Raw genomic sequence first — 23,976 nt, 5'->3', positions numbered from 1 at the left:
TATTTTTTAAATAATAAATTTTATTTCATAAAATTACTGATGGAAAATCATCAATTTTATAAAAAAAGATTATTTTTTGTTTTTTTAATATTGAGCATTGTTTTGAATATTAAGCATTATTAGTTTCAAATAATTCAATGTAGAATTTAATTTCTTTGAAAAGTATATAACGAATAAAAAAAAGATTAATAAAAATATTAAATGAATCATTTAATCATCAAAGTATAATATAAATATAAGTTGAAGAGAAATAAATAGGAAACGCTGTTTCAGATTTAATATATTTTCTCGTCGATATGTATCGCAATTATGAATTTTACGTAAAAAAAAAGATATATATATATATATATAATAAGTAAACAAAAAGATTTATTTATTAAAAAAATAAAATAAATCTTTAAAGTGATATCTTTAAAGTGAACTACATCTTTAAAGTGAACTTTTTTTTGAATTGTTAATATAATAATTATTGTAGCGTATGTGTACATGATTATGTTGTATTATGAATAAGAATATACTATATTAAAATAGAAAAATAATGATGTTTTTCATTATATAATAACTCATAAATTATTTTTAAAAATAGAGTAGGAAATAATAAGCACACATGAAGCAGCCCTTTCCACAAGTTTATTTTCTGTCGAATATTATAATATTTCACTAATAGTAACGTCCAGTAAATAATATCAATTAAAGTAATAAATTATTAGGAGCAATCAAGCATATATTACTATGTACATATAAATATTACACATTTCACTAATCTGCATTCTACTATAAAACTCTATCGACAAAATAGCGTCGAATGCCAATATAAGAAAGACTCGCTTGCATTTTTCCATATTTTTTTTTTTTTTTTTTTTCTCTTTCAAATGTTTACACTTCCGCTTCTTAACTCACTCAGGAGACATATTGTCGAGGGAGTAATTTTCGCGGTTCCGTTATCCGTTTTAATGTCTACCTACAAAACGCTTTTAGTCACTCTATCACGATTATACAAACATATGTGCGTTTAACAAGAGACACTTAACTATTAGATCGATCAAACAACACCAACGCTCATATGGAGCTTTCTATTAAAAGATTTCAATCTTAAACGTTCAAAGTAGCAACGAGTATTTACTATTCCGATGCAATTAAAACATCTGCGGATCTTCCGTTAATCGCTTCGTGAAATTACAAACAGCCGTATGGAAGATTTTTGGTCATGTTTAATTTTTTTCTCTGGAAAACACGAACAGTATTATATCTATATAGAGATCAATTAAACGCACTTGAACGTAATTTTAGCTTTGCTCTTTATAATCATTTCAAGATCTATCTGAAGAAAGATCATTTCATGATCGACACGATACTCTCTGTAAAATCTCTGTTCAACATCTTACAAATGATCCTAAATAAATCATCGTAAATACTTAACATTTAATGTATCATAATGGAGAAAAACATGGTTATGCATGCATATATTTGTATGTTAGTAGAATATGATTAGATCACTGGAAACTCTGACTTTCTCTGATTAAGAACTACGAATAATGAAAAAGCGGACAGAACATGGAAGCGATTACGAAAGTACTACTACACATATGTACATGTATTGCAGCGCTTTTTGACTTGACAATTAAAGCGATTTATCGGTTGATGAACTTATATTCTTATTTTTTGTTACTTTTTTTTTTATCGTTTTCATATAAACAAATCAATAGCACTTTTTTTAGACATTCTTCACATACAGATAACATCCATTCTATATGCACTCGTAAATAAATTTAACAAAGAAAATATTAATACGAGTATTATGTCGCTGAATCACCACCTGCTGAAATCATGCTACAGTATGTTGTTCACTTCTAAACCAGGATCTGGTTGAGTCATATTGTTCGTCGTAAATTCAAATGGTTCCACATGTTTTATCTCATCCTCAATTTTCACCGTGTTACTGCTTATATCTTCCGAAACTACAGCATTGTTGCAAATTTGATTTGCTGTGTTCATTGTATCTTCTGTTTTTATATCTTGTTTTATCATAAACGCCTGTTTCTTTGTCTTTGTTTCTCGCTTTGTATCAGTTCTCTCCCTTTCATACATGAATGTCTTTCGTTTTCTTCTCATTGGTTTACACACTTTTTTATATAAAACATTCATTTCTTTTATTCTACTTGTTGGTATCGTCCAATCCATTTCCTTGGATGTTGTATCAGAATTACGTGTGGGATCCATTGTACTTTCATATTCGGGAATTTCTAGCCCTAATTTTTTCATAACACTGATCATTATCTCATCAACATTGCCATTAATAATTAAATCTGCCTTTTTATCCTAAAATAATATCCTTTATTTTTAAATTATGTTATTTAACAGATAAATAAATATACTAACCATAAAATAATAATTTATAAAAATATATCCTTAAATTATTAATATATCTCTTATTAAAAATTTATAATTAAATTTATATATAATAATATATAAATATATAATTAAATTTTTTTCAAATAAAAAATTCTCTTACATGTTTTGTAGGTTGTAGATTACATATAACAAGTCGACCTCCGTATTTTTTGGTATATAGAGGTAAATTACCGCTCGGGATAATCTGAAGTGTTGTTCCAAGACATATACTTAAATCCGCAACACTGTAAATATATATTTTTTATTCAATATTTCTTATAATAATAAAATTATCGAACAAAGTAACTTTCGTAAATAATTGTCAACTAAAACCTGAGATATCAACATAGGATTTTCGATCAACGAATCGTTCCAAATCTTATTAATATGTAATTCTTAAATTCTCAACAACAGTTAGGCACTCTTCCTTTCATCTGTTCGCAAAAAATACCAAATTTTTAACATTAAAATGTATTATAATGTGCATTTACTTTATAAAATATTTTTATCATCTGCTTTAAGAATCTTGCACCGTGCCTCGTGCTTTAAATTTGTTATATGCTGCGGTATAAAAAAAATAAAATTTATCGCGTTTTTTCATCAATTTACCTAGAATGTAAGTCAGATAATGTCAGATCACTGTCAGGCAAGTTGTGTTCCCAATCGAGAATCGTGTCATGCATACGTCCACGGCATGGACGACCACCAATTTGTTCAGATCTACACACAGTATCAAGGGATTTTTTCCCTACGCTCTTGGTCGCGAAGTTCCGAATAAATTGTCTAAATAAATATTATAAAATTTGATATTAATTCATAATTTTATCATTGTAAAATTTTATTTTTAATAAAAAATACCAACCTTCCACATTTATCACATTGTTCAGTAAACATATTTCCATGTAATTCTGCAAGATACTGTCTTTGTACACCAGATCGAAGATGCAAACCATCAATGTTCTGACTTATAATAAACTTAACTTTTTCTAAAGAAAAAATAATATTCATAAAATTTTATATTAATCTTTTATATATAATTGTATTTTAATATTTTAATCGTACTCACTAGCATCTACTAATTTTTTCAATGCCATATGTGTTTTTGTAGGAATGGCTTCATCAAAGGAAATATTCATGGTAGGTTTCAAACCTTTCTGTTCTAATGTCCATACTCCATTTGTACCTCTAAGAAATCATATACATAAATAATTAAAAAAATTTAGATAATAGTGACATACATATAAATATGAAAAAAATATAATTATGTATTTATTAAATAATAATTAAATTTAATTAAATTATTTATTTAAAATATTTTAATTTATATTTTTATATGAAAAAAAATACATATATTTTTTCTAAATTACCCATTTTTATCTTATCTGTATATTTATTTAATAAAATTTTCACAAATCTTATTATTCCTATTCAATTTTGTACATTAATCAGCATTTTGGAATAGATCACGGTCACCATTGTCGCGCGCAACAATGGTGGACGCGTCTATCAAAAGGAATTTTAATCGTTTCTTCGCGGCTCCGTTATTCCCGCTCGATTAATTTAAAAGAATTGGTCAGTGGCGCTTTCGAACACATACCTAACAGATCGCAATTGCAGGACGATCGGGGTGGTCAGGGAGGGGATGAAAGTAGGTAGAAGTAGGGTGGGGATTTGAGCGAAAAATTACAAATGATAATCACCGAAAATCCGGAATGCCCGCCGCAGTACTGATGCCGGCACCGGTGTGAACGACGACATGCCGTGCGGCCTGTATCCAATCGGCTAGAAGGCCACATTTCAATCGTAATGCCTCGACACTGTCGTATCTCTGTAAAAAAAAAAAATTTCACACATCAGGCGGCGAACGATTAAAAATTGTCGCGGATGGCCGACTCCCGCCAAATGAACGGTCAGGAATAATGCTTTTTACCTCTTCCAGACCCAACACTCCTTTGTTTTCGTACTGCGAGAGACCGTCCGCGTAGCTGCATGACATTTTGCTTGCGCGATCGTTCGAAAATTTCGACCCGAAACCTGTCTATGACGCTAACAATGGCCTGATCGTGTTTTTTATAACTCGAAAACTGGCATTTCGTGCACGATATTACTAGATTCGCATGTGTCGAATGACACGTAAACAATTTGTAAGTTAATGACCGCGTGCTGTTATGTTTATACGCTACGAATGACGATAAGTGATAGGAAACTCGAGATCCACGGAGAACGCATTCTGTTTTATAGACTGCACTGCATGCAATGAAATGGCACTTGAACAGAAAGAAGATAATAAACGTGCAACGCATGCGCAATATGCGCCCCAGGGAGAGGTGGCTATAGCGCTGCAGACGCTTGAGTTTCTCGCGTCCATTCAATTCATGCCGCGAACATTCAGCGCCATCTACAGTTATTATTCATAACTAAATTTATTTCGCGGTAATATTCAAAATAATCCTTTGTTGAACCATGTTATAAAGCGCGCATTTTCATTCCTCCATTATCATTTTTCTGTCTCTATCAATTTACTAAATAAAGTTTAAAAATATATACTTTGTGCTTTTTTTATTCATCATTTTAAGATATTTTTCTCAATTCTATTCATGAATTTAAATATCATAAAAAATTCAAATTTATATTATATAACATTTTAAATAGAATTTTTTAAAAATTTAATTCAATCTGAAATAGTATTTTAAATATATAAAAATATTAAATATAAACTTTAGCATTTTTATATATAAATTTTTTATATTTTTAAAAATATAATTTATCATATTTATAAAAAATTAAAGAAAAATTTTGTATTTAAAAATTTAAATTAAAAAGAATTGAAAAAATATTATAATACAATTTATTCTATAAATAGTTTCTTTAATATTAATATTAATATTATTTTTTAATATTATTTTAAAAAATATTAAAACTAAAACAAAAAATATAATATATTTCATAATATTTATTTATAGATTTTCAAAAAGATATACAACAGATATAGAAAGATTTTAAAATTTTATACAATTACAATTTTAATTATACTTTATTTAATATTTATATTTTATTTTAATTAAAATTTTCTTTTTGTTGACAAACAATAGATAAAAAAATTTAGCAGTATAATTTAAATATATAAAAATGATATTCATAAAATCAAAATAAGTAAAATTTTAGTTTTGAATTTTCCGCCTTAGATGCAATGTGCAACGCCGACAGAAGAGGGTGTCATCCAATAGATGGTAATCGTAGGGTAAGAACACCATATTAACCCTTTATTCATGGGTCAAACGGACTTCGCCCTTCAGTTACAGTTTGCCATTTCGTTTTACTTCTTAACGCATTTTTCTACACATGATTCGATTTGCATCGGTTGTGTAGAAAAGTGTACGATTAAACAAATAGAGAGAAAGGGAAAAATGAAGGGTGTTAGGAAAAAAAGGAACAGAGCTGCCGAACAACACGACATATCTATGTTATGTTGACGTTCGCATGACTTTTCTCGAAAACACGCATTTACGTTTCTTGGCCCGTGATATACCAGCCTAAATGTGACCTGTACTTAACAATCCATTTGTCTGACATAACCTCAAATTTCCTGTGATTATACTTCGCTTCAACAACATCGAGGCATAAATGTTAACTGTGCCAAATGTGTAAAACAAGATCTTCATCGTCGAAACAGATGCTTAGAAGTCCTCATAACTCTTTGCCACACGTAAGTTGTAAGTATAATTTTTTTCTTTTTTTCGTTATCTATATATATTATTTGTTCCTCAAATTGCAGTATTTTCTTATTCAATATTTTTGCGATTTCCTTGCATGTTTTTGTTTTCATTTTAATAATTAAATAAAAATCTTGAGATACAATTGAGAGATGATGACAAATTTTTCTTGTTTCATGTTGATATCAAATTGATATTCTAAAAAAAATAATTATGTATAATTATTATTTGTATTATAAATAAGAATTTTAATACATTAATTTAAAAAAATTAAAAAATTTTAAATATTTAAATTTGTAAAATTAATATATGAAATATGTATATCATTTCATTAATTATTTATCTAACTGTTGAAATTTGAGAATATGTAATAAATTTTTTTGACTTAATAATGCATGTAAAGCGGTCAATTAATTTTGTTTCAAAGAAATAAAAACAAGTACATGTTTAAGAAACAAGGCGTGTGTATATCCGAGTTTCAAATGTTTTGGGAATATCAAAAGTGAAAGTTCTAGAATGTTAATTTTTCAAGATACTTTCTATTACGAGATCTACTTAATAAAATATTTTTTTTTACAAAATATTTTCATTAAATTTATTTTATAATAAACTAAAAATTGCATTGGAATATATATATCTTATGTATATCTATTTTATTTATATATCTATTATAAATATTATTTTTCTTTCTTGTTTAGTTAAAATTTTTTAAATTAATGTATATTTAACTTTAATCATTTTTATATTTGTTATAATCAAAATAGTGAATTTATTCTATTTGAATGTAATCAGAATCTTAACTAAAAGGTTATCATTTATTCAATATTAATCATTTATATTATGAATTAATTAAATTAATTTTAATTAATGAAATATCTTTTTACATAAACGTTTTACATGCAATATATAAATTACATTATCATACTTAACAAATTTTTTAATAGCATTTATAATATAGTAAAGAAAATATATTTATAGAAAATTAATTTTAATAATTTTAAATTTTTTTTTAAAACTTGAATAAATCTTTATATATCAATTACGTAAAGTAATATACAAAATATAAAGTATAAAATAAAATACAAAATATTGTTAATCTTTTTATACTATAAAATAAAGTATTTCTTTCCAGATACTTCCCAAGAAATCCAAAAATATATATGCTGTTCAAAAATATTATGTTCATTGTTCGATGACATCCGTGTGATACAAATCAAACAATTATTTTAAATAACACTTTTTCCAATAAATGCACTAATTTGGTACAAAAAATAAAGAATCTTAGTAAAATGATGTTTTAGCCTTTGAGATCTGTTGAATACTGCCACGTCGATCTTCTAACCGATATATGTATTTGATAAGAATTTTTTGATAAATGATCGTTTTGATTATTACTGCATTTACAATCCGATAAGGAGCGTATCCATAGAAACGAAAAAACAATTTTGAAAATTGACAATAAATATTGAAAAGCTTAAAAAATAAAACCAAAAATTAATTTTTAATAAAATTAATTTTTATATAAAAATTATATTATTTTTTATTTTTTAATTTAATTATTTAAATTATATTTATTAATTATATTAATAATATATTAATTATAATTATTAAATTATTTTTTAATCGTTAGATTAATAATAATGATTTGTGCATTATTTATGAAATGTTCAAAGATGCGACTTATAAAATAAATCAATGATAAGGGATGTAAATAATCTAAATGGAAATTTTCACTAATAAAAATATGAAAAAATTCTTTTCGAGCTTGTTTTGAAATTAATCTGTTTAAACAAATTCTATATCTTCTAGGAAATTATTATATTTTAAACATTGATTTTCAAACTTTTAGATTTATCATTAAAAATTATTTAAAGGGATTAACTCTAATTAATATATCTTTTTGTAAATTATTTTAAATTCAAAATATATTAGAAGAAATATATTTTAAACGAAATTAAATTTATAAATGAAATATTTGTGTTTCTAAATTGTTTAAGGATTTTATTACAATTATAACATAGATGCAAATGTAATATAATTCATATGATCATATATCATATTTTTGGTACGATTTAATATATTATTAATGCAACGAATATTATCATAATTATTTTTTATTCAAGATCAAAGGTTGCCTATTAATATGAGAATAATAAGATAAATTGTATATATATATATTTAAATTTTTCGCTTGACATACACTATCAGTTCGATTTATTATTCATCTCCTTGAAGTCTAATAACTCATAAATTGTTTCACTATTTATTAGTGAATATTACCAATAATGTAAATCTAACATTAGTTCAAGGTATAGTTGAAATATTGATAATTGACTGTCTTTATAATACTTTTATGGAGTTGAATACAAACTAATTCGAAAGTTAACATATTATGATATTGAAAAATTGTTAGATTAATATTTAAATCTCGATTTTTAATTTATTATAATTTTATTATAATTTATTATATTTATTATAATATATTAATTATAAATATATTAATTAGAAATTTATCAATTGTATTATTTTATATTATCACTATCAACACAATAATTTCACAAATTATTATCTATTAAAAATATATGTAAGCAAAATAAAAGATAATATTTATAGCAGCAGATGTGTCACACATGTTTTCTAATGACACGAAATGACTGTTGCTCTCGAAACAAGTTAAATAATTTAAACAGTTCAGTATCGACAACGGATTCTTTTATTATTGTCTGTATAAAAAATATAAAATAAATTATTAATCCATATTAATTCATATATAAAAATAAATGTTTAAAATAAAATATAATTGATTAATCTTTTATGTTTACTTTTTTTAGCCGGACTCAGACTTGTATGATGTAAGGGACTTTTTAGTATGCTGGATAAGCGGCGACTCCATGCCTCCGGTACGTCGCCTTGCACTCTGATTTTTGTGGTCGCTTTGGCACTGACTGGATGCTTCTCCTTCTGGCTTCACATCGACAATTCCGGTTCACCGACGCCATACAGCAGTGGCGTATCGGCACCAGGATATCTATTAATCTTACCCGGAAACGTGACACCCTCTCCGCAGCCATACTTATTACACGAACTTCCGTTCGGTGACAAATCAACTCTTATTGATATAAAAGACTTTCGGTTCACAATCAACAATGATCCATGTAACGGGACACATCTATTATTATTGATGTTGGTTCATTCGGCTCCAGAGAATTTCGTGAAGAGAAATGTAGTCAGGGAAACCTGGGGCCAGCAATCGTCAAATGTGGCGCTCCTCTTCTTCGTTGGCTCATCTGATGAATACCAAACGATGTTGGAGGAGGAAAATAGAAAATACAAAGATTTGATACAAGGCAACTTTCTCGATGCCTACAGAAACATGACTTATAAGCATGTGATGGCATTGAAATGGGCTACGTATCATTGTCCAAGTAAGCATATTTTTTTTGTACGCGAAATATTTGAAATAGATTGACAAATTTTTACTTTTATTATTATATAATAGTACTTTTATTATTTACTTTTATTATTATATTAATATATACAGTAACATTAATCTTTTTAAATTAATAACAAATTTTATTTAAAAAACATTAAATGATTAATTTTATAGATAAATCTTTTATTAATTGTTCAAAAAAATTTTTTTCTACTAAATAGTCTTTCTAATAAAAATTCATACATCTAAAATTTCTATTTTTATTTTATTTTTTCTATTTTTTTTCTTTTAATTTTAATTATTAAAAATTAATATTAGTTAACATATTTTAAATCATAATATATAAATCTTTTTTAATAGCATTAAAGAAAAATTTTTATAAAAAATCCTTAATTCTCTTTATGCAAGTTTTTTAACAATATTTGATCTATCTACTTTTTCAGGTGCCAAATATATATTAAAATTAGATGATGATGTTTTTGTTCATATACCTGCCATGTTGGATTTCTTGACGCGTGATCTATCACCATGGGGAGCCAGGCGATTGATCCTTTGCGATCTTCATCCCACAGGTACCGTGAAGAGATCTTGGCGATCTAAGTGGAGAGTCTCCCCTCAAGAATATCCTGGTAGACATTATCCTGCATATTGCGCAGGATGGGCTATATTGTACTCTCCTGATAGCGTATTTCTTTTGTATCGTGAAGCGCAAAAAGAGCCATACTTCTGGATAGATGATGTTCACATTACCGGGACATTAGCTAGGAAAGTAAATTTAACACAAACTTCTCTGCATTATTTAATGCTAACTAATGAGAACATGCAAAATCTTCTATCTAATCCCAGTTCTCGTAGAGAGTTTCTATTCGGACCTCCAAATCTCACAGAAAACGAAATAAGAGCCTTACAGAATCTGGTCATTAAACCACGGCCTAGCAGCGAAAGCCTAGTAAATTGAAATATTTCGGATATACGAAATAAATTTATGCATCTGTGATCGTTTTTATTTTTAAGTCCATTTTTTGGATAAGAAAACTTTATCGCAAGTTATATTATTTCTTTTTCTACTTCAATAATCTTTAATAAAAACAAGATTAAAAATTAATCATCGCAACAGAATTTTTTTCATCTCAAGAAATATAAAAATCTCGGAAATAAAAATAGGCAGATGCATAAATGTTCTTTTTATTCAATTCAAAAAAATTTTTGTCATATTTGATATTTTATGCACTTATCACATATTTCAATTTCATGCAGATATAATTTTTTTTGACATAAGCATTCAATTTTTTTGCACAGTATTTTTACAGTATTATACTGGATTGCAAAAGAAGTTTTACCAATATCGAGTCGGACATTTTTTTACAATATTATATTTTTTTATCATAATAATTTCTGTTATATTGATATTATAAAAATGATATTATGATACCAGTGTGAGTTATTGTTTGTATTTTATATAGTACTTACTTTTATTTTATATTTTCATTATTTTTTTTTTTTTAATTATGGTTTGTAATGTACTTGAATAATATTTTAATAGAATACTTAACAATGTATCCGATTTGAAAAAAAACGCATCATAATTAACGCACAATAAGTTATATTCTTGTGGTGCTGTAAAGAAAAATTAATGGAGGAAAGAGAAGAAAAAGAAAGAAAAAGAAAGATTCGTCCTGGGACTACCAGAAGATTTATCAATAAAATCTTCTGGCAGATCCGTGCCTTAGACGCCGGGATAGTAAGAACAAGATGGGAAATATATTTGTAGAAAATGAGTGTTTGTCCACCATTAAAAAGAAAGTGCTCGATGGCGAAAATAAAAAATAATCGCCACTTTTTATTTATTTATATATTTGTATTTAATTTGCATATTATTAAGCTATCTTTTATTAAAAAAAATTTTTAAAATGATCAAAAGATGCATATCATACTAATATAACATAGAAATAAATTTTCTTTTGCTAATCAATTAATATAAAATGAAATGACAAAATCAAATATAATTCTGAGATTAAACGTGGTCAAGTTCATAGAAGAAAAAGATTTTATAAATATAACACTATTACATCAAAATTTATAATATCAAATTGTTATATGAGAATTTCAATATAAATTAATATTATTAAATAGCAATAAGAGTACAACCCCAAATTAAGGGTCCATTCGCAAGTTAAAAGGAAATTCTTGTTCTTATATCGCGAATCGATTTGACAATGCAGATAAAATTCTAATTTTAAGTTCTTTAAACAACTATTAAAAGCAATATCCATGTAAATGCACCTTTCTTTTTACCAATATATATTTATCATCAATGAGTATACCTCACAGTATATGTATATACGTATACTGTATAGTATAATTATATATTTGAATCTCAAGTTTTTTTTTTCTTTTTATTTTAATTTAAATTACAACGATTTGTAAAAAAAAGCACACGAATTTCTCTGAAGGACGAGCGAAAGAAAGAAAGATAGAGAAAGAGAAAATATGTGTTTTAAATGGTGATAATTAATACACTTCACTTCACTTCACAAATTGTTGCTTCAATGAACATCTGTAAATTTTGAATTAATCTGTATACTTATAGATATACGTACAAAATGTTGGTGACTATTAGTTAGCAGAATTTTTTTTTGTTTAACACGAAATAAACGATTTTTACTTATTTATTTAATTTATACTAATTGTAGCACCATTTTTTTGTCACTTATATAGAAAAATAAAACATTTCCATTATGTATTATCAAATGTGTTTGCATAATGATGGAGTAAAATACTAATAATTTCAATAAATCATGAATTGTTTTAATTTTACGTTCTACGACCCTAGCACTAATTTTAGTTCTTTTTACATATCTTGTATATATTTCTTGTTAAGATTCTTGTAAAAATATAAGATTCTCGAACGAAAAGAAAAATATTTCGAAAGATATAAAAATGTTGTGCTTGACAGATCCTCGATAGATGTCACTCTTAGTCGGCCGTTATATTGATCAAGTTAGATTTTCTAAGGACGCACGTTGATAAGATCTCATATTTGTCAATTATATGAAAAATTTATTGCAATATCAATATATCCATTGAAACGATTTTCATTGAGTTTGCTGCGCGCCATACGTGGAATCTTAATTTTTCGCCTATGACGTCATTTGTGAATTACACAAGCGTCATCGCTCAGTCTGTTGTGGAAAATTTCATCGAATCCATGGCAGCACCGAATGAAATCTGTTTTTCCTAATAAATACTTAAACAACACATCGAAATACGTCGTGTTATCCAGTGGATGTTTTGTTAATAGTGGTATTATTTTCAAGGAATATTTCTTCGAACGAAGTGAGCAATTCTGCTTTACCTGCCTTTTTCGTTATGTTCACCATGCAAATCTATATTTATTGTGTGAAGCGATTGTAACCGTATTGTTGGACAGTTCTTCTTTTGTTTTTTTTTTTATACGTAGTATGACAACTTGCTTGATTGTGATATTAATTTAATTTTCCAAGTTTTTATCGTCATTAAGTATTTTATTTGAGTTTAATCATGTTCCAACGACGATAGCAATCAAATTGTGTTTTTAATGTAAATCCTTCAAAAGTTTTGTGATGTACGAAAGAAATTATATGTTTCGATGATGACTTAATATTTACAATTATTGCCACGAATTTTCAGAATACTAATAATTTTATTTATCGTAAACTGTCCGTTTTCTGTTTTCACTTTCTTCGTGTCAGTACATATATATGTGAAATTTATTCAAAATGATTTATATTTTATTTGAAAATGTTGTGAAATGTATTTTATAATGTTCCATGATATTTTATTTATATTAAAGATATTATTAATAGGCAAATAAGTGACTAATGATTTTACAGGTGTGGTTATAGTGCTTGAAAAGAATTTAACAATTTGTTACAATGACGATGCAGCAATTCTGTTTACGATGGAACAATCATCAACCAAATTTCATTTCGGTGTTTTCAAATTTGTTAAATAATGAGACTTTAGTGGATGTGACATTAGCTGCTGAAGGCAGGCATCTTCAAGCACACAAAGTTGTTCTATCTGCATGTAGTACATATTTCCAGTCATTGTTTACTGTGAATCCATGTCAACATCCCATTGTGATATTAAAGGATGTAAAATTCTCAGATTTGAAAATCATGGTTGATTTTATGTACTATGGTGAAGTAAATATATCACAAGATCAATTACCATCAATTATAAAGGTGCAATATATCAAAATATTAATTTTATTAATTATTACATTTCTTAAAAAGTTAAAAATAGCAATATAATTTTTTTATCTAGACTGCAGAGAGCTTGAAAATAAAAGGACTTGCAGAAATGCACAGTGCTTCTTTAACAAAATGGCCAAGTGGTAGTAGTGAACCTGGAGGAGGAGATCGTGGAGAATCTTGTTCACCCAGTCCTTCTCCATTGTCACCATCTTTTCGTAGAAAGAGATTAAGAAAATCATCAACAGGATCAACATCTGGATCTGGTGATAAGCCAGAAGAAATGAATGAAATCACTTTAGTTGCTACCAATATTGTAAAACCAGAACCATTAATAGTTTCACAAGAAAATAATGAAAATGTAAGAAGACCTGTTAATACGAATACTGAATCTCAAGGAAGTATTGATGAGGATCAAATATCAATTGTAAGTATATTTTATATTTATATATATAAACATAAATATTATTTGTCGAATATTTATGTATGTAAAAAATATAATTGTATATAATAAATAAATTTTATAATTTTTTATGTATATAATGTTATTATATTATTTATATATAATATTAAGATATAAAATCATAATTTAATTAATTTTAGATGAGTAATATGGAGAATAGTTCAACAACAACACCAGCACAAAGTGATGGCTCGATACAAGATGTAAATCAACAATCAGGAGGAAATGTAGCCCAAAGTTCAGTTTCTTCACAACAACCTCCTGCACATCAAGGTAAGTTTTTATAATGTATGCAATTAGTTTGAAATTATTTTTGTATATTTGATACAATTATATGTATGAATATAAAATATATATAATATAAAAAGAAAAATTATATTCTTAAATATATTTAATAAAAAATATTTAAAATCTATATTTTTTTTATATAAAATCTATATTTTTTTTATATATTATAAGCGGTAATTCTAAAAGATATTGAAATTGATATTAAATTTTAAATAATATTTTTATATACAGCATTTTTATATAACATTTATATGTATTATTCATAATTAATTCTAATTGAAAACTAAATTTCATTTAAAAATTAAATGCTTTTTTTATTCATTTCTGTGTCTTTTAATATTTAAAAAGTAAGATTCAAAAATATAAATTTTATGTTTAAGATTATATGTATCAAATATGTATCAATATTTCAAAATTTATGTTTTTCAAAATACGAACGGATTATAAACGAATCTAATATAGTCTTAAACTATATATATAATATAGATTCTTAAGTACATTGATAAATTCTGATACATTGATTGTTTAAAATTTATATTTTTGAATTCTATTCATTCAGTAAGATGTTATTAAAAGATACAAAAATAAATAAAGAAATTTTATTTATTCCCAACGAAATTTAATCTAATTAAAAATATATGTTAAAATTAAGGTTATGGTTAATAATTAAAATCTATAGATTGTATAAAAGGATATTAATTATATTTTGAATACTGTTTCGATTTTTATTAAACATATTTGTTAATTCTGTTTTTTATTTGTGCACAAGCGGCAATAATTTCATTTTAAATATGCATGATATATCTATTTTTCACACATATACTTTAATTGTTTAGTAGTAAAACACAATTTATAGCGAACGTAATGAGTATTAAAATTGCATGTGAATAAATGATACTTACATTATATGCTGGCACAGATGCGTTTAAATGTACTGCACAAATCAACAGACGTTTGACATGAAAATAGAGCGAAAATTGAGAGGAAAAAAAATGTTATTAATTAGTAGTGCAAATTTCTATAAGGTTAGTTTCATTCATGAAATTCACCATGGTACACAGATACATAGCACACAATGTATAATGTTCTTTTAGAGGACAGTAAAATCGGGCCTTAAACATTGTTGAGTATGTATGTGTGCCTTACTCTGTCCTTTAATTTACATAATAAATTTGTACACATTTTTCTATATCAAAGAATGAATGACAAATGTGCTTTAAAATGTATCTGTGCCATGCCACAATATTCTGTTCTTAATATTCCCATATATATATCATTAATTTCATATAGATATTTTTATAAGTATTTTTTTAATTCTTTTCTGCTTACAGCTTAGCATCTTCATTTTTTCTACACACATAGTAGCATAAAGCAATTTATTTCATTAGACATCTTTTTCGATTTTATAGTTTAATTATTATGATTAAGCCAATTATTGCCGAATTGTTCTTTTTGTTTATTATATCATAATACAAATACATTACCGCTATTAGGTTCCAATATATTTATATAAATATATATTAAAATTTTTATTATCATAATTTTATTATATCATACGAATGTATCATTTTTTTAGTCAAAAACACATTTCATAAATATATATAATATACATGTAATTAGTATATTTTTATCACTGCGTTAATATGAAAACATATATACAGCCAATAACAAAATAATTCCTGTGCTCTGACCAAAGTATGAACCGGTCTGTTCCACAGGATTGCAATGGACTATTATGGAGCATACATATCCACGTTTCGCTCTGTCTTCGTGTCAAACGAATCTGTCGATCCAAGCATCATCAGCTTTTACCACGCCCGAAATAACAGCTTCTTCGACCATCAGCGATCAGTATTCTGGTACCAGCACAACTGGTTCCAGTTGCGCCCTGACGAATTATCCGAATTCCTCGCACGGGACATTGCAGCACGCATCGTCGAGCGGCCCTTCACCGTCGACACAGTGCCCGAGTAACTGCCAGAGCCCATGCGCCAGTCCACAAACCGCAATAAAGAGAAAACGATCGACAAATCCACAAGCAGATGAAAACTTTATCAGGGCTTTAGATGCCGTACGGTACGGTGGCATAGGTTTCTGTAAAGCGGCTAGGATGTTCGGTGTAAATAATCGAACACTTTGGTTGGAATACAAAAAGCGCGGTTATCCGAATAATCGACCCAGTTTGAAATCGAGAGTTAAGCAAGAAGTAAATTCCTCACCGCCACCAGCTCAGCCAGCGCAGCCGGTTAATTCGCAGAGTCCTACGCCAATGGGCCCCCCCACTACTCCACACAGTACACACAATACCCATAGCACGCATACCATGCTGACCACTCATAGTCCTCATACGATGTTAAGCGGTTATATCGATAGCAGACATACGGATTATGCATTGCCAAGCACTACAATGCCAATCAATTTACACGGTGTTAATTACAATGCGATGTGAGCTATTGGTCATGATATAATGCTATCAATAATGACTTGTATAGACGAGCTTGAAAACTAGATCTTTCATAAAATAAAGATTACATCGGCAATATTTATCGAAAGTGAACATAAATTCCAATGGTAAATGATAAAACGAAAAAAAAAAAAAACATACGATTTTAGGTATCTTCTTTGCCTAATTTGTATGTAACTATAAAAAGTTATAGATTAACATAAAGATTTCGATGAAATGGAAAAATTAGTACATAATACTTTATACTCTACAGATTTTTTACATTAGAGTACACATATATAACGAAAAATGAAATTGTATTACTGTATTACTGGAGCTCGTTGACTTTTTATTCTTAATGATCATTATAAAAGTATAAACAACAATTTTTTTTCTTTTTATCTTTAAAGAAAAAAACGAAAGCAAAATCGACATTGTTTTAAAAGAATAGAGTAATATTGTTTTAACAAATTTTTTATTAAGTATTTATTAGAATTAATTAAAATTTAAATTATGAGTGAACGAGTTCAAAGTGGATGACAACAAATTTTTATTAATGGTATTGTTCAACACTGACAGCAAGTAGAATAAATTTTTAGACAGGTTCCTTTAGTTTATAATAATATGATTTGAAATCTACGAATTATATACGATGTGATAGAGTGTGAACGGCCATACACTCAACACATATAAATATAATAGAGTCTCATTAACAGTCGTAAAGTCATTATGTATTATGCGACAGTTATCAAGGCATTATTATATTTGGTTGTTTGTAATTTCAGATATTTATAGACGTATTATTGAAGATCTTTTAATTTAATGTTTTTATTGTTCTAAATATTAACTTTGGATAAATATCGATATGATCTAAAGTTGGTGGAATAACGCGCATACGTTTATTCGCGAAAAAATGTGGCGTATAATGAATCTATTTCACATTCAGTCTGTACCATACCGCGCGAATTTTTTAGTAAATAAAATAATAATAATAGGAAATGTAATTCAAAAATATCACATATATTTACACACACACAAAACGCGTACATACATCGCAGAATAATAATACATTTTATAGAATTAATTATTTAATTTATGAATGACAAAGTAAAATATAATGCATCGTCAATACATGTATTACAATTAATTTGATATTGTTGAAAAAGGAACATTTTATAATAGATGTGATATCTGAGATAAAAATTTTGTAAAAACATATTTTTTTTTTAACGAATACGGCAACTTTCGCGAAAATATATGTTTCAAAAAGTTTGTTTGAAATTTTTAATAATTTTTTCACTTGAGAAATTCCATTATATAGGCTGTTTCATAAAATAGAAACATCATTATAAATCAGTTTATAGATAAGAGAATGAAAAAAGATTCAGTTAGTGAATTTTAATATATAAAATAGTTTAAGTAATGGAAATAGTTCATCATACTTAAAAAGTTACGATTCAAGTAATTTTTTTTATTTTTACGATATATTAAATCTGATATTTTATCGGATTATCTTTTGTAATATATTCGAATTATCTTTCGAATTCGATATTAACGGACAATTGAATTTACAAATTTACAATACTTAATAGCGAATTATTTTTTCTTTAATATATTTAATATTTCTTTATATATTTTTAATGTATATTGTTTATATATATATATATATATGTATATAGTTTTGATCGATTTAAGATGTTGTAGCCTATAAGTGCTAATTAATTGCATTATTCAAGGGAATAAATCTTTTCCTGAATAATTTGTTGATTTTTTATTAATATTAAAATTATATAAAAAAGAAGAAGAAAAAATAAAATATAATAAAGTAATACATGTATTGAAAAATAAGTGTGTACGATGCAAAAATCTATTACTAATGATTGGAGAATTTTCTAAATTCTCCGCAACAAAACAAAAATTTTGATTAATCTCAATGGAAGTCCATTTTTTAATCCTTTTTACAATGGTAATCTTGCAATATCTTTCAAAGGACTAACATTTTTTTTTGCAATATTTCTTGATATATATAATAAATTTATTTTTTTGTTAGAATAGAAAACAAGAATGATCGATAAGTGTTTCATCGAAACGCGAAATTTATATATACATATGTATATAATATATACATATATCATTATGAAGCTAGTATTAAAAAATGAATATATCTTCTCGTTTAGCATTTAAATAAGCGCAATATCGATTTTAACAGCGATTTATTATATCTTGATTTATTTTTTTATTCGTACGAACAAGTATTATCACTCATTTTTACATAGTTGCATTTATTATGTACAATTAAAAATTTTAATTCATTGTCTAATTGAAAATATCTCAATTGCAACTTTGTTCTTGTTTTCGATTAATTAATATACCAATTAATAGGCATGTAAAAATATAATTCAATAACGATCAAGTTTTTTTATTTGAAATTTTTATCATCATCTTGATATTGAATTTTATTAGAGAAGATTTTTTCAACGTTATTGACAGAACAATCGATCTATTATTTTAATGAAACATACGGATTGAGAGCTATTTTTATTTTCTTCTTTCTTTTTTTCGAACATCTGTACAAAATAATAGATGAATATAGAATGTTAAAGAAATGTTGATCGTAATGTACACTATCTTAAGCATACATTGATATTTCGTAAAAAAAAAAAGAAAAAAAAATTATAAGATATAAAGAAAAAGAACTAGTTTACACGGTACAGAATTACACGGTACAGAATTTTATATGCAGAGAGTCGAGTTTGATGTGTCAGTGTTATTGTATAACGCCTTTAATAAATCACATGAAGGAAGAACAAATTAAAGTTGTTTCTGACCAGACACACGACTCTGTTCACGTAAGATATCCGTCTTTTTAGATTTTTATTTATGTAGCAATTTTCTGTATATAAAATAAAACTTTATTTACAAAGAAAGAAGATCTAACTATTTCAGCAGAAACTATCTGTGCCCGCATATTAATTAAATTTTATTATTTGCATATGACAAAGAACACATTTTTTGGTAAAATTTTATATTTTTACCAAGATATTTAGTAATTCTTGTACATAGTTCGAAATTGTTTGAATTAATCTTCAAATTTCTTTTTATCATATTTTCAATTACAATTTCTTTTCCATATTTTCCATTATTTCGACTATTTATAATATATTTGAAACGGAAAATATTAAATTTTTTAAATCTACTTTCAATATTTTTAAATTATAAAATAATTATTTCGAATATAATTCCCTTTTAGAAATAAAATGATTAAAATTAAAAATATTCGTTTCCCAATCGACAAATTATCATGACCACAACTCGCTTAAATACCAAATAATGTAAATATTAAAAAATATATATATATATATACACACGTATATCATTAAATAAAATTATATTAAAATTAACTCGATCTAATTAACATACCCTTTATATAATAAAACGCATAATGTTTGAAACAGAAACAGTATTTCAAATATATATATAAATCCATTTTCACTCGCTGGTCGTTTTCAATAATTTTCAACAATTTTAATAACAATCTCATCTTCCGTTTCAGTCATTTACGCCAAGCAGGTAGGTCCGAAGAGGTATCGTCTGTTGCGCCAGCCACGAGTCAAGAAGGAATCGAATCATTTGTCGCCAGACAGCGAGGCATCTTCACCGCACATCGTTTCTTCCCCCATTTACGTGACGACCCCAACGCTCAGCTTGCCGCAAACGTCGAAAAGCTTGGACGAAACGAGAATTTCACCGTTGCCGCCGCAATCGATTCTGGTGAACCAGCCTAGTCTGTTGACAGTGACCACCACGACGAACCTGTTGACCGTACCCCAGCCATCCTACTTGATGAAACAACATTCCCACCCGCTCTTGTCCACCCAGCAACAATCATCCGGTGGAAATTATTGGATACACAGGCAACACTCGAATCCGGAATTCCCCAGGAGAACGACAAGTCCCTCGATCGTCGTGGAACCGGCACCTGTCATTAAAACGGAGGAGGATATTCTGGAGGATCCAGTTGCCACCACCACTACCACTACCTCTACTACCGATAGCACTACTACAGCAGGCTCTACGTCTGGATTGAGGGTGAAAACTACGGAGCTTAGACGGAGTTCATCGTCACCCCAAGTAAGGGATTCCAAGGAATTTAAATTCCAAGGAGTTACATTTCTTGTAACATTTCTTGAAAATAATAATTGGTCGAATTGTTCTCAGTCTTCGAATTACATCGACGATACAAACTTATATTGAAGAATAGTTACCAATTAATCAATTAACTTTATTTGAATTGAATCTTGTTGCAGACAACGAGCAGGGAATCGCGAGAGAACACGGGTGATCTACGTGTCGGCCATTGTCCAGTATTACGTCCAGGGCCGGCACTGCGCTGTAATCATTGTTGGAACACGATAGACGCCCAAGGGAGGACGCTTCGTAGGAAAACGAAGTATCATTGTCCCCAGTGTCAGGACAACCTGTGCATTGTACCCTGTTTCCAAGAGTATCACGAGCGACGAGAATTGAAGTTGAAACCTTTGCCGAAAACGAGTTCGGTCTAAAGCGTTTTCGTTTTGTAAATATATCATTTTTGAATCGTACACGTCAATTTCGAGCACGTGGTTTTAACTGATGTAAAACTAATCGATGATGACTCTACAGTGAGCCGTGTGAATTGTTCGATTTGTAATCGATGATCATCGATTTAATCTTTTGCCTTTTTCGTCCAGGCTCAATTATTTTTGTAAGTGTATTTCGATACACTCGCAATGGTTCTCCATGATGCCATAAAATTAACCCGAGGTTTTGAAAGAATTTGGAATGGATCATTTTTAAGAGATCTTTCGAGCGTGAGAACTGGTTTTTTTTCATTGTATTGTTGTTTGTCAAATGATATTTTGAAAAGAAAAGAATGGAAAAAGAAGAATTGAAAATGAAAGTTCCTAAAGATATTAGTAGAATGATACTGTTGAAGATTTTTAAATTAATGAGACATGAAATGTTTGTAATTAGAGGTTCATTTGGGCTTTTAAGTAGTAAAAGTAAAAGAATAATATTAATTTATGTTATAATCGATATGTTATATCGAAATTGATTCTATGTTTCTTATTATTGATTACACAATGAAAATATTCTAATTTTTTAGAATAAAAAAATATACGCGTTGATAATTTCAATATTATTGTAAAATATTTTTTGTTTATAAATATTTGAAAGAATTTCTGAAAGAAAGCTTTCTTCTTATAAATTTTAAACAATTTAAAACAAACATAATAGGACAATGAAAGTCTTATATAGAATGATATAAAATTATTGCTGAAGTTTGTTGCATATTAAAAATAGATGAGAAGAAGACAAGTTGTCTTTCTACTTAAAAAGTAGAAATAGTACTTAATCTATATGCACTTAATTAAATCCTTAACTCAGATCAAACTCAGGCTTAATCAGACTAAAAGATCATCAATTCCAATTAATTTTAACAAACTTGAATCTAACTTAATACAAATATAAATATATCAGAATACTTACTAGTTTGATTCAGTAGAAATAACTTAAGCATCATATAACAACAAAATTAAAATTTAATTTGGACTATTATAAATATATTCAACGCAAATAATTCAAAATCAATGCAAATAATTAATAGTTTCAAGTTTAATTTTTCTGATTCAAGATTAATTTAATCTGGAATCACAACAAATTATTTAAAACTTATCTGGTTAATTAAAGTTATTAAATCTTCTTTCTTAAGAAGATTTTTCTTTTAATAAAGAACAGAAATTTAATAAAAAAAAAAAACATGTCATTTAGAAGTCAGTGTCTACACCATCTTGTATGTAACACTGTGTCCTCTGGTAAGGTTTCTTGATTAAAAATCGTATTGCCCGTTTCACGAAAAGCATTTCCAAGAATTTCCTAAGGGAGTAAACAAAGTTTGTTTGAAGGGAACGTCCCTGTGAGACGTGGAAACGGCAAGGGATGTTCCTTTGAGGATGTCGAGCGTCGCAAATATTAACACGAGAAGACGATGAGGACTGGTTTTACGTGCTGCAATTGAAACGAAGATGGTAGAATCTCACGGTATCCCGCTTTTTCTCCAGGAATATCCAGGTATTTACCCACCCTTTTCCCTCTCTTTTAATCCTAAAAGATTTCGTATTCCAGTGAAATTGTGTCTAGCAAAAAAAAATAAAAAAGAAACATGTACAAGGTATAATTGTAAATTGTACCTTAAATTAAAATTGTAAATTGTACCTTATCACATGTAATTAATCTAAGACATGTGATTTTCAAGAGCAACATTTGTTGAATTGTCGATTTTCATAAATTTGGGAAAAAAATGTGAAGATATTCTCTTAGAAATATACAGGCTGTTTCATATAAATAAACTATAATTTTTATACACAGAATTATATATAACATGTATGATAAATTTATGTAATTATATAATTTTTAAAACTTTTTGAGATGAAATGAAGAATTGTAATCATATGAAACATCCTGTATTTTTTTTGTAGAAATAAAGCTATAATCTGAGATCAATTACTCAACATCATTCAATGGCAGCTATTTTTTGCTTTATATCTTCTTCTTAAATACTCGATCAATCAATTTTGCTTTTAAAATAACAATATTATCATTAATATTGAATAATCATACGTCGAATAATCAAACAAAATTGAAAAAGGAACATTTTTGACAAAGATATTAAAAGATTTGTATTAATTAGAAACACGAAGAAGAAATCGAGTTTGAGAATTAACACGAAGTATATAAGTTCATTGTTTCTGAATCGATTAATTTTTAATCGTGCCCCTATAAATAACTCGATGGCTTAACTGTACATATTTTTCTTCACGAGGAACTCTCTATATATATCGTGGAAATAGAAGGATCTGATATCATTTTGATATTAAAGTAGTCGTGTCTGGCTTTTGTATCAGGGATCTCCAACGAGCCTTCGTTTTTTTCGATCGACGTGTATTTTTTTTTTTTTTTTTTTTTTTTTT

General features: G+C 27.2%; 3 protein-coding genes across 5 annotated transcripts; 2 read left to right on the top strand and 1 right to left on the bottom strand.

The window, feature by feature from the left end:
* Positions 1-615: 615 nt before the first annotated feature.
* LOC122712639 (NAD-dependent protein deacetylase Sirt6) lies at positions 616-4,751 on the bottom strand. The gene is made up of 7 exons (XM_043932440.1): positions 4,322-4,751; positions 4,092-4,219; positions 3,458-3,576; positions 3,254-3,377; positions 3,001-3,174; positions 2,513-2,636; positions 616-2,319 (listed from the first exon to the last, which is right to left on the bottom strand). Exons 1-7 carry the CDS (start codon positions 4,385-4,387, stop codon positions 1,831-1,833), a joined length of 1,224 nt encoding a protein of 407 aa, XP_043788375.1. The 5' UTR covers positions 4,388-4,751; the 3' UTR covers positions 616-1,830.
* A 695-nt stretch (positions 4,752-5,446) lies between these two features.
* Positions 5,447-10,702, top strand: LOC122712627 (lactosylceramide 1,3-N-acetyl-beta-D-glucosaminyltransferase). 2 transcript variants are annotated; one of them, XM_043932423.1, is made up of 3 exons: positions 5,447-6,104; positions 8,936-9,529; positions 9,981-10,702. In XM_043932423.1, the coding sequence occupies exons 2-3, from the start codon at positions 8,974-8,976 to the stop codon at positions 10,493-10,495; spliced, it is 1,071 nt and encodes a 356-aa protein (XP_043788358.1). In that variant the 5' UTR covers positions 5,447-6,104; positions 8,936-8,973; the 3' UTR covers positions 10,496-10,702. The 2 variants fall into 2 exon arrangements, with proteins under 2 accessions (XP_043788358.1, XP_043788359.1); XM_043932424.1 differs by lacking the exon at positions 5,447-6,104 and adding an exon at positions 8,767-8,825.
* A 6-nt stretch (positions 10,703-10,708) lies between these two features.
* Positions 10,709-22,583, top strand: LOC122712626 (protein tramtrack, alpha isoform). Of its 2 annotated transcripts, XM_043932420.1 has the most exons (6): positions 10,709-12,873; positions 13,410-13,763; positions 13,846-14,199; positions 14,376-14,508; positions 20,520-21,097; positions 21,274-22,583. In XM_043932420.1, the coding sequence occupies exons 2-6, from the start codon at positions 13,452-13,454 to the stop codon at positions 21,526-21,528; spliced, it is 1,632 nt and encodes a 543-aa protein (XP_043788355.1). In that variant the 5' UTR covers positions 10,709-12,873; positions 13,410-13,451; the 3' UTR covers positions 21,529-22,583. The 2 variants fall into 2 exon arrangements, with proteins under 2 accessions (XP_043788355.1, XP_043788357.1); XM_043932422.1 differs by lacking the exons at positions 20,520-21,097; positions 21,274-22,583 and adding an exon at positions 16,242-18,050.
* The last annotated feature ends 1,393 nt before the right edge of the window (positions 22,584-23,976 follow it).

The sequence above is a fragment of the Apis laboriosa genome, unplaced genomic scaffold (assembly GCF_014066325.1).
Source record: "Apis laboriosa isolate Shangri-la unplaced genomic scaffold, ASM1406632v1 scaffold204_cov149, whole genome shotgun sequence".
NCBI classification, from domain to species: Eukaryota; Metazoa; Arthropoda; class Insecta; order Hymenoptera; family Apidae; genus Apis; species Apis laboriosa.
The sequence above is the reverse complement of the archived record's forward strand: the minus strand, read 5'-3'. Positions and strand labels throughout refer to the sequence as shown.